The sequence below is a fragment of the Ahaetulla prasina genome, chromosome 4 (assembly GCF_028640845.1).
Source record: "Ahaetulla prasina isolate Xishuangbanna chromosome 4, ASM2864084v1, whole genome shotgun sequence".
NCBI lineage: Eukaryota > Metazoa > Chordata > Lepidosauria > Squamata > Colubridae > Ahaetulla > Ahaetulla prasina.
This window is the reverse complement of record NC_080542.1, coordinates 29,819,044-29,831,338: the sequence shown is the minus strand read 5'-3', so window position 1 is coordinate 29,831,338 and position 12,295 is coordinate 29,819,044. Positions and strand designations below refer to the sequence as shown.

Here is a 12,295-nt window from a genome sequence, read left to right as displayed (position 1 = left end):
ATGATATTTGCTGTGAAAAAGATCAATGAAGAGCACCAACTCTTACCTAATGTCACCCTGGGCTTTAGAATCTGTGAAAGATATGCTGGCTATCATGCCAAAATGGAATTTTTCTCCAGTCAGAATCGATTTATTCCAAATTACAAGTGTGGCATCCTGAACAAACTCACCTCAGTTGTTGGGACTATTGATCCTGGAATCTCTTTGATAGATATTTTAGACACTTATAAAGTCTCACAGGTAAGATTAATTGGATTTTTCTTTTCAGATTGCAGTGGAAGGCAAGACAATAAGACATAATTAACTGCCCTGAACATTTCTGTATTTTTAAGTAAAGATATAGAATATATCATAAAATAAAATAATATATCTTTGAGTTTCAAAGATTAGTCATAAATGATCATTACAAGCCGATTTGCTGAGAAAAAAACAACTATACAATGTTTATGAATATTATTTATTTATATTTTATGATGACATTAGATTTATATCTTGTTTTCATTCAGTGGTTAAAGTTGCATAGCTAGCATTTTATTATTTTAGAGGTAGTCACTTATTGATTACAATTGGGATTGGCAGCTTTATCACTAAGTTCCAGAACTGCTGACTGGAACAACACTTGATCATGTCAGATTTAAAACCTCAGCTCTAATTCCATCATTAAGTGAATCAACAGAAAGACATCATTTCATGTCACTATTATTACTTGGGATTTCATATCTGTGTTCTCCATGAAACCCGGTTGTTAATTTTGTGAAATGACAATTATGTGACTTTTGATGGTCATAAATGTGCACTAGTTCTGAAGTTCCCGATTGGTGATCATATGACTGCAAGCCACTGTGATATTTGTAAATACAATGATTTGCAGAACTTTTAGAATGCCAAAGAGTGGCTAAATGAGACAGTCAATAAGTGAGACTGTATATAAATTTATCTATAACTATGTGATGAGTTAGTAGTTAAGTTAAGAAAGTGGGATTGGCTAGAACAGAACAGAACAGAATAGAATGGAATGGAATTATTTATTGGCCAAGTGTGATTGGACACACAAGGAATTTGTCTTTGGTGTATATGCTCCCAATGTACATAAGGAGAATAAAATACATTCATCAAGAATAAAAAGATACAACACTTAGTGATAGTCATGGTTACTAATAAGCTATCAAATTGTACTAGGAAACAAATAAAAACAATATAAATTGAAAGATTCAAGCAACATGGTTATCCAAACATGGTTATAATAATAAGTGGGAAAAGTTAGATACTAGTAAGGAAGAGAAGAATAATAGTTATAACAATCTTAGTAAATTATTTGACAGTATTGTGGGAATTAGTTGTTAAGCAGAGTGATGGCATTCGGGAAAACAACTGTCCTTGTGTCTAGTTGTTCTATAGCATTGTTCTGAGGGTAGAAGTTGAAACAATTTATGTCCAGGATTTGAGGGGCCTGTAGATATTTTCACAGCCCTCTTTTTGACTCGTGCAGTATACAGATCCTCAATGGAAGGCAGGTTGGTAGCAATTGTTTTTTCTACAGTTCTAATTATCTGTTGAAGTCTGTTTTTGCATTGTTTGGTTGCAAAGCCAAAACAGACAGTTATGGAGGTGCAGATGACAGACTCAATAATTCCTCTGTAGAACTGGATCAGCAGTTTTTTTAAAGTTATCCAATGAACAATCATGGTAGAAAACAAGTAACAGGGTCTTCTTAATCTTTATCCAAAGTTTACTCATATTTCTTTGAAGCTGGGGTCATCATGATAGGGGTTAACAAAGAATATACCATTCAGTCAGGGAGAAAGTTCTTGTGAGAAATGAACAAAGAGAGGTATTCAATCTCTAAACCTTGATGAATGATACATTTTAGTAAAAAAAAAGAAGAAGAAGAAGAAGAAGAAGAAGAAGAAGAAGAAGAAGAAGAAGAAGTAGTAGTAGTAGTAGAAGAAGAAGAAGAAGAAGAAGAAGAAGAAGAAGAAGAAGAAGAAGAAGAAGAAGAAGAAGAAGAAGAAGAAGAAGAAGAAGATATCCTTGAATTTAGAACCATGCTGAATTATTACAGGAGATGCCATGAAAGCAGAATCAGAAGCCTCATTACTATTAACAGTGAAGAATAAAACTATTTCTTCTCCCTAGTAATTCCTCCTTCATGTTTTGTCTCTTTCCTCCAATATCTCCTCTTAATTTGAGTTGATGAGATACGTGAAGAGGAATTGACAGGACTATTCTTCAGAATGCAGTTATACTGCATCTTGAAGCTGTGAAGGCTGGGAAGGAAGGAAGGAAGGAAGGAAGGAAGGAAGGAAGGAAGGAAGGAAGGAAGGAAGGAAGGAAGGAAAGACATATATAAATAATAAGCCAAAGTAGGGATTCTTTATGGAGGTAAATTTAGGGGATGAATTCACAAGATAAGATTGTAGTTTTCAAAGGGAAAATAAGTATCATCCAATCCCACAATAGTCTCATTAGCATAGAAATTATGTGAAAGCATATGATGATGTATTTCAGAACTCTAAACTTAAAGTGGATACATATTTTACTTTGTCAATCATATTCCCCCCAACTAGTTTTTTAAAATTTGTTTATGTATCTAATTTTCATTTCCTAGTTCTCAACTGGCTCTTCTCCAAATGAAAGCCCTTTCTACTACCACATGGTTCCAGGTGAAGAACTGCATTATATGGGAATTGTTCAACTACTTTTGCACTTCAGATGGACTTGGGTTGGGATACTTGTTTATGGACTTGGGGGAAGAACATTTCAGCACCTAATCTTTTCATTATTTGCTCTCCATAAAATCTGTGTTGCCTTCTTGGAGCAATTCAGACCAGTGTATTTCACCAATGCTTTAGAAGGCATGGAATTGCTTGCTGAAACTTTTCACCTTCTTGTTAAGAGCAAAGCCCAAACTGTCGTAATCAGTGATAATAATCTTTCAAATTTAAGGTGGTTGTTGTATCTACCTGAAATGGAAATAGTTTCTATAAAGCTCAAAGGTAAGGTGTGGATCATGGCTTCTCAAATGGGTCTTGCATCATTCTTTTATCAGAAAAGCTGGAATATCCAAGTCCTCCATGGTGCTCTGAACTTTGCAGCTTATTCAAATGAAGTTGCAGGATTTCAACATTTTCTTCAGACAAGAGATCATATGTCCTCCAAAGAGGATGGTTTCTTCAGAGAAGTATGGGAACAAGCATTTGGCTGTGTGTATCCAGATCCATCTGCGAATGAGGAAATGGAGGATGTTTGTACAGGGAGGGAGAAGCTGGAGAGCCTTCCTGGGACCTTTTTTGAAATGAGGATGAGCAGTCATAGTTACAGTATATACAATGCAGTGTATGCCGTGGCACATGCTTTACATGTGAAGTTGAGCCAAAAACATAGGCAAAAATTGAGTGGCAAAAAGTTTGATCTTCAGAATCTTCAGCCATGGCAGGTAATTTGATGAATAATCAAATATGTTGGACATCAGATTTGAGTTCTACTGACTTGCCAACATCTCTCAAATTTATGAACACAAAGAGTAGTGAGATGTAGATGGAAAGTTAGTAAAGTTTTTTTACATTTCCTCTTTATCTCTTTTTTCCCCCTTTATGGTGGTAATCTTGGTACACTTTCTTTGAACATTCCATCTCACTTACTCTCTGCCTCTTTCTTGAAGGCTGTATCTGTTGGGATATGTCCTTTGCCTATTCTCTCCCCAAACCCCACATCCATATCGCATAGACAGGAAATATTTATTGTAACAAGCTTTATTTTTTGTAGCATTATAAGAATTGTTTGATTAGGTTAAATCTCAATTGTAAGAAACATCCTCAGAAGCATTTCAATCAATAAGATTATGGGCTTAAAATAGTGAATACAATAGGAAAGTTTCAGGATGTGTAGAAGCTGGAAAAATTAGAAAATTCTATTTGGTGTTTCATAACGAAAATACTCCTGAGACCACAGGTGACTGATCCATGCATGCAGAATGGACACTATAAATGACACAACAGCAGGAATTCTCTGTCTGGGGTGTATGATTCAATATTTATTCATCTATGAATTGAAATCAATCCATGACTATTTCAAAATCCTTACCGCACTGTGTGAGAAAAGATATGTTCTCAAAAAGATATGTTTTCAGAAGAGTACGAAATGAGAGTATAGGATAAGGTCAACTGAATTAGTATGTGAATTAAATACAAGAAACAAGAAAACATCTTAAAGGTCAGTTTATATACATATAACAGAAATATTTATTGTTATTATTATTATTTTTATTATTTATTTTTTTGAAAAAAATTATTTATTTTTAAACATAAAATAAAAAAACCTCATCAAATCAATTCCATTACAACGTGCTGTAAGGGTGTTAACATATCTTCCTGTGCATTCACAAAATAATCATCTCTTCCATACATATATCTTATATTCATTTTTCTTAACATATCTTTCCATTTAACCAATTATAGAATAAATCCCATATTTTATAATATTGTTTATCATCTTGTTCTCTAATTTCAAATGTTAATTTACTCATCTCTGCACATTCCAACATTTTTCTAATTATTTCATCTTGCAAAGGTGACTTTTCATTTTTCCAATTTTTTGCAAATACAATCCTAGCTGCTGTGATAATATTCACAATCAAATATTTTATATCTCTAGTATATATCTCCGGTATAATTCCCAACAGAAAGATTTCTGGCTTAAAGTCAATATGCTTTTTGATCATTTTTTCCAACCACGTGTGTATTTTAGTCCAATATCTTTTAGCTTCAATGCATGTCCACCATATGTGGTAATATGATCCAGGCATCTGATGACCTTTCCAACATTTTTCAGATTTGTCCTTAGACATTCTAGCAATTCTTGTCGGGGGTAGATGCCACCTGTAAAACACCTTATACAAATTCTCTTTAAATGATGTTGACATCGTCATTTTATAATTATACATCCACAATTTCTGCCAGTCATCTAGGTCTATCCCATGAACAAAATTCCTCCCCCATCAATCATTGTCTCTTTAACCTGTTCTTCCTCCACCTCTAGTAAGTATCCATACAGTTTATTTATCAAGTGGTCATCTGAACCTGTTAAAATCTCATCAAAACTCGTTAGGTTATTATAAAAGCCTTCTATTTTAACATCATTATCATATCTGGATTGTATTTGCAAGTATGCAAACCAATTCATTGTTATATCATCTGCCTCTAATTCTAATTTGGATTTTAACTCACCCTTTTCATTCAACAATTCATTATATCTAATAATATGTTCCTTTTTAAATGTTATTGAGTAAGAGAATGCCTCAATGGGTGAAACCTACATTGGAATTTTTAAGAAGTGATTATTATTATTTATTAATCAACAGCTTTTTTCCATTTGTTCTTAGGAGTTTAACCATGGTAGAGAAGGTAGATAAACTAACCAGCTTCCATCTAAATTGTATTTCTCATGCAATTGAAAGCAGACAGTTGTGTATTGTGCAGAGATTTATTATTTATCTATTACATTTTTATCCCATATTTACTGCCTTATAGTTCTATACGTTAATCTTGCTTTCTTTTCACATATTTGTTTCATATTCAGCTTCACTTCTTTTTGAAAAGAGTCTCATTTAACAACAGTGCTGGGGATGAAATTTCTTTTGACCAGAATGGAAAATTGATTACAGGTCTGGAGATTGAGAACTGGGTCACCTTTCCCAACCAGTCCTTCCATCGAGTGAAAGTTGGGAAGCTGGATCCCTGGGCTGCAGAAGACAAAATGTTCACCATTCATGAGGAAGCCATCAGCTGGCCCCAAACTTTCAATCAAGTGGGTTCAATCTGAAATGTGTGAGATGATATCCTAAAAGTAGTGCTAAACCTAAATCTCTGGAGTTGTTCCTCCTGTTATTAAATCCAATTTTCTAGTACCATTTAGGAAGTGACTTCAGAAACATTTCCCTACATAAATTTGTTTTCACTTCAAATTATTATGTAATTCAATATTTTTTAAAAATTGTAACCATTTTAAAATAATCAAAAGTACATGTAGGTAAACACATATGTAACTTAGACATTGTGTTGCATTTTGACTGTAGAGTTTTTCAGGTTTTTGGTCTCAACATTCCTTTAAACCTGAGATATTTTGTGATAATATTTATAACTGATGAAGTCTATTAAAATGCATTTTTTTCTATATTATGAACCATCATTTCCAACTTAAGAAGAAGGAATCAATTAATAAGGTCCTATAATGGTTTTCTTTTGACACTTCTTTACTTCTTAAGATATTAAAAATAGTAAAGAATGTTGAGCTAATAATCATCATATGTTTTATAAATGATTTGAAAATTTAACGATACATTGACATTTATCAGGTTTACCCTTCATTAAATTTATCAGATGTAATAAAGACTTTACAAAAGTCATTTTACTGTTGAGCAATGTTAGTTAAAATTTAATTATTAAATTCATTGATGGGATTCAATAGAGCTTTATTAAAGTCTGAAAAACAGATTTCCCTATCTCTGTATCACTCCACTTTCTAAAACCTTAAAACATATTTTTTAAATACTGCAAACTATTTCTCATTAGCAAATTAAAGAAAAAGAATCTTTTATCTTTCCTTTTTTAATTTGTTAAGTTAACTATTAAGAATTCCCACTTAAAAATCCAAGTTGTACTTATGGTTTTAATTGCTCACCATTGGGTATAAATTTGACTATTGCCAGTAGGCTATTGTTAATTTCCACAAATTCAGTTTTATTCAACATTTGGCATCTCTTTTCAATATGATGCCTACTATCTTTAGAACTATCACCTTCTTATAGATTTTTTTCAAATATTTAATTGTATTCTGCGTTACATTGTTTTTCATTTAAATAAAAGAATTCTTAAATAATTCTGAAAAATGTATTTCTCTTTAATTACGGTATATTTAAGTATTTGTGTTATGCAACAGTAAGAATAGATATTTTCCAGATATTTCCCTTTTTCTTTTAGTTCCACTGAAATAATTTCAGTACTAGGGAATGGTCTGAGTGTAACATTTTCCAATTAAGGTTACCTATATAATTCATAGAACTGAAAAAAAATTCAGTTCTGAGTAGTTTTGGTAATGCAACTCATGAAAAAAATAATCTCAGATTCTTGCAATTGAAACTTTATTTATAGAATTTCAATTGTGATTTTCAACTTTTTTTCCAAAATATTGATTAACATTTTCCTTCTTTCATTTATTGGGCAGACTATACCTGTTTCAGTGTGTACCGAGAGCTGCCTACCGGGATATTTTAAGAAAAAGCAGGAGGAGAAGCCTTTTTGCTGCTATGATTGCCTCCCATGTCCCAAAGAGAAAATGTCCAGGCAGAAGGGTAAGAGACATTGTAAACCAAATTTCCTTATTGTTCTCCAGGTCACTCCAAGCAGATCCATGAACATATGAGTACGGGACATGAATTATATTTTTATCAATTAAGATATTTTGCCCTTTTGATAAAGAGAAATTTTCCAACTTTTTCAAAGAAAGACTGCCCACAGAATTAAGAATTTAAGGGATTTCACTGGTGTAAACTGTGAAAACTTCATATAAATTTGGCACGTAGGTGACTCAGCATATATCATTTCCAGGGCATATTGATTAGTTTTCGGATTTATCTAAAACATTTGTATACAATTTTCCATTTAAAAAAACCTTGATAAATTTTACAAAATCCCAAGCACTTAACAGAATTTATTTTTTTTAAAAATGCATGTTGTCATTTAGTGGCCACAATTGGAACTTGCCAGTTAAATGAAACAACTGTTGTTAATTTTTTATTTCAGTTTTCCTTTTCTCTACAGATCTTTAAATACAGATCTTCAATGTAAGGATTGGTGATGATGATCCTTTTTTTATTATTATTTATTACTATTGTAACTAGGAATGGTTGCTAACCAAGGCAGTCACTTAACAAGGACTATCTCTGTCCTCTTTTACTCATTCTCTAATTTTAAGAATAATTATGAGCTGTGGTGGCACAGTGGTTAGAGTGCAATTGCAGACTACTTCTGCTGACTGCTAGGTGCCTGCAATTTGGTAATTCAAATCTCACCAGGCTCAAGGTGGACTCAGCCTCCCATCCTTCCTAGGTCAGTAAAATGAGGACACAGATTGTTGGGGGAAATATGCTGACTCTGTAAACTGCTTAGAGAGGGCTATAAATTATTATGAGGCACTATATAAGTCTAAGTGCTATTGCTATTCCAGAACTGGGATAATTAGCAAGAAAATACTTGATGTTTGCACTTATATTCATTGGAGAAGAAGTGAATGCAAGAGCATAAGCAGGCACACAATGAGCAATGTGCTTTGGAAAAGGAAGATAGTTTGTCCAGTTAGAAGGAAAATAAAAGCCTTTAATATCAAACTGATTTAAGGTTTATTGGTGTAAAGCAGCAGTGTGAGCCATGTGGATGCTTCTAATCAACTAATTAATGTCCAGAGATGTATTTCTTAATAGTGGTTAGCACTTTTGTAGGACCTCAGGAAACAACAGCTTCTTCAAACAATTCTGCTCTGAGATGGGATCAACTTTCTCAAAATCTCCAAATAATCTCCAACTTTCACAAAATCTTTTCTATTTTATTCAGAAAGCTTCAGAAATTTTTCATGTAGGGAGAATTTCATTTCATTTCATTTCATTTATTAAATTTCTATACCGCCCTTCTCCCGAAGGACTCAGGGCAGTTTACAGCCTACGTAAAACAGAATTCATACAATATATATAGATAAATTAAAAACACTGTAAAAATCTGATTAAATTTTGGCTAACAATTAAAATTAAGTTATAAAAATCAAATAATAAAACCCCAGTTAAAACACAACACATTAGGCTAGCCCTGCGTGATGAAACAAGAGAGTCTTGAGCTCACGTCGGAAGGTCTGGAAGTCGGGGAGAGATCGTAACCCCGGAGGAAGTTCATTCCAGAGGGTATGAGCCCCCACAGAGAAAGGTCTCCCCCTGGGTTTGCCAGCTGACATTGTTTGGCTGACGGCACCCTGAGGAGACTCTCCCAGTGGGAGCGCACAGGTCGATGGGAGGCTACCGGTGGCAGCAGGCAGTCCTGTAAATACCCCGGTCCTAAGCCCTGGAGCACTTTAAAGGTGGTTACCAACACCTTGAATTGCACCTGGAAGACCATCGGCAACCAGTGCAGCCTGCGCAGGAGAGGTGTTATATGGGAGCCATGAGTGAATCAGGGACACCTTTCCTTCTGAGCATTAATTTTGCTTTATCATACAGAAATATAAGAATTGAACATCTGAAAGCAAGAAAACTCTGATATATTTATATTTAGTAATATTTTATTCAAGACTTTGTTGAAGATAGAAGTAAAATTAAATAAATAAATAGAAAATGAACAGAACAAGGGCCTCTGGTGGCTCAGACTGCTAAGTCTGTCTGTTATTAACACAGCTGCTTGCAATTACTGCAGGTTCAAGTCCCACCAGGTCCAAGGTTGACTCAGCCTTCCATCCTTTATAAGGTAGGTAAAATGAAGACCCAGATTGTTGGGGGCAATAAGTTGACTTTGGATATAATATACAAATGGATGAAGACTATTGCTTAACATAGTGTAAGCCGCCCTGAGTCTTCAGAGAAGGGCGGGATATAAATGCAAATAAAAAAAACACAATAAAGTTGGAAGAGACCTTGAAGATTTAATTAAATAAAAGTTTAATAAAAGTTTAATTAAATAAATAAATAAATAAGATTTGAAGCATGAAAACAAAATAAGCAACATGAAATAAACCTAGGAAGAACTGATATTTTCCTATATTCTCCTATATTCCCTTATGTCCCAAATACAAGAGAAAAAGTAAGATAGCAAGAGCACTTATATACTGCTTCACAGTGCTTTACAGCCCTCTCTCAGCAGTTTACAGTGTCAGCATATTGCCCCCAACAATGTGGGTCCTCATTTTATCAACCTCAGAAGGACGGAAAGCTGAGTCAACCATGAGCCTGGTGAGATTCAAACTGCCAAATTGCCGGCAGCTGGCAAGCAGCAGAAGTAGCTTGCAATACTGTATTCTAACCACTGAGTCAATACTGCTTCTAGAAATAACCTGTGTGATAATTCTAATAATAGTATGATTAATAAACAAATATTTATACATTTATACTTTTATATTTGTAGATATGTATGACTGTTCAAAATGCCCTGAAGATCAATATCCAAATAAGGAACAAGATTCATGTATTTCAAAGAAAATATCTTTCTTGTCCTATGAAGAGCCAATGGGAATAACTTTACTTACTCTTGCACTTTTCTTTACTCTCTGCACAATTATGGTACTCGCAATATTTTTGAAGTACCACAATACTCCCATTGTCAAGGCCAATAACCGAAACCTCACCTACCTTCTACTCATTTCCCTCATCCTCTGCTTCCTTTGCTCACTGCAGTTTCTTGTTGCACCTGGCAATATAGTATGTCTTTTCAGACAAATTAGCTTTGGCATCATCTTCTCAGTGGCTGTGTCTTCTGTGCTGGCAAAAACCATCACTGTAGTTCTGGCTTTCATGGCCACCAAGCCAGGATCAAGGATGCGGAACTGGGTGGGAAGAGGACTGGCCACCTCCATTGTTCTTTCTGGTTCCCTTATTCAAATAAGCATTTGCGTGGTGTGGCTCTTCACTTTTCCCCCTTTTCCTGACATCGATACCCATTCAGAAATGGAGGAAATCATTCTACTGTGCAATGAAGGCTCAGCTGTCATATTTTACTGTGTCCTGGGCTACATGGGCCTTCTGGCAACTGCCAGTTTCACAGTAGCCTTTTTCTCCAGGAATCTCCCCAGCAGTTTCAATGAGGCCAAATGTCTCACTTTTAGCATGCTGATCTTCTGCAGTGTGTGGCTCACTTTTGTTCCATCCTACCTGAGCACCAAAGGCAAATATATGGTAGCTGTGGAGGTTTTTTCCATTTTGGCTTCTAGTGCTGGATTGCTTATCTGTCTATATTTCCCCAAATGCTACATAATTATTTTTAGGCCAAAACTAAACAACAGAGACCAATTAATAAAGAAAAAAATATTTTAATATCCCATAGGAACCTGGGTGTTAGCAAACAATTATGTGAATATGCTGTGTATACATTTGTGCTGTGTCATTGTACAGACAATTGTGGCAATTCGTTAAGTTTAAAATCTAGGTGGGCTTAGACTAAGAATAATTGCCATAGAATCTGGTAATTTTCAAGGACTCAGCAGACAGAAAAGGCTCTGCAGATTTTTTCTAGGCATTCAATAATTAGGATTTCATCAGCTAAAGCTGATGATTACCATGGACCACATAATGCAGTGCTTCTCAAATAGTGGGGCGGGCCCCCCCGGGGGGGGCGCGAGGCTCCGTAAAGGGGGGCGCGTTTGACCTCGGCAAACATACTAACATAACAAACATGATACTATTTACAGTCGCACGGGGGGCGCGAAAAATGTTTTCTTCTTCCTAGGGGGGCATGACAGAAAATAATTGAGAAGCACTGACATAATGTGAGGTTTGTGATCGTAGATATACTCAAACCTCAGCAAAATGGGAATACGAGATATGGAACTGAAGCGATAATAAGTTGAATTTGCAATTCATTTTTCACTCAGCCAGAGTTAGAGACTGTTGGGATTGGCCATCCATGATTTCAACAACCAATGATGATTGAATGGCACATGAATAACTGATAGACCATTTGTCTCTAATTGTTTTTCTCCACCCAATATGTTCCATCAGAGTAGGTTTTATGTTGCCTCCATTAAATATTGCCATCATGTGTCATCTAGGATTCATGCATTCTTTTTTTTTATTTATGTTGTCATATCAGCATATATAGGCATTAACATGAAATGAAATAGCTATATAATATATAAGCATATATATATGAGCATAAGTATGTTATAACTATATTAATTGGATATAATGAAAAGAAACAATAGGACAGGAAGGGTAGGCACTTTTGTGCTCTTATGCATTATTATCTTATGCATTATTCTGTCTTGTGGTCCCTCAACATGACTCCTAAGTTGATGATGATGCCCCCTTTCCTAGGGTTCTTTGAAAACTTGGCCTTGTCCAAGACCTGGGTTTATGTTTATTTGATTAAGGCCCCAGAGTTTGTTTGATGGATTTTGATAGAGCACTGTAGATCAGCCTATTGATTTAATGTCTTTATTTTCATGCTTCTTTTTTTTTTAGTTTTGTGCACCATCAGGGTCTACTGCAGAAAGTCAGTCAATAATCTTAAATACATCTATCAATAAAACAATTAATAAAAAATGTGAG

General features: G+C 34.7%; 1 protein-coding gene across 1 annotated transcript; it reads left to right on the top strand.

Annotated features, from left to right (window-relative positions):
• On the top strand, positions 1 to 11,062 carry LOC131198134 (vomeronasal type-2 receptor 26-like). The gene is made up of 5 exons (XM_058182638.1): positions 1 to 240; positions 2,609 to 3,436; positions 5,578 to 5,805; positions 7,222 to 7,348; positions 10,158 to 11,062. Exons 1-5 carry the CDS (start codon positions 1 to 3, stop codon positions 11,060 to 11,062), a joined length of 2,328 nt encoding a protein of 775 aa, XP_058038621.1.
• Positions 11,063 to 12,295: the final 1,233 nt, after the last annotated feature.

Coding starts and splice junctions, on each gene's coding strand:
- LOC131198134 (XM_058182638.1), top strand. CDS start 1: ATGATATTTGCTGTGAAAAAGATCAATGAAGAGCACCAACTCTTACCT. Junction 5,806..7,221: donor GGCCCCAAACTTTCAATCAA/GTGGGTTCAATC, acceptor TTTATTGGGCAG/ACTATACCTGTTTCAGTGTG. Junction 7,349..10,157: donor GAAAATGTCCAGGCAGAAGG/GTAAGAGACATT, acceptor TTATATTTGTAG/ATATGTATGACTGTTCAAAA.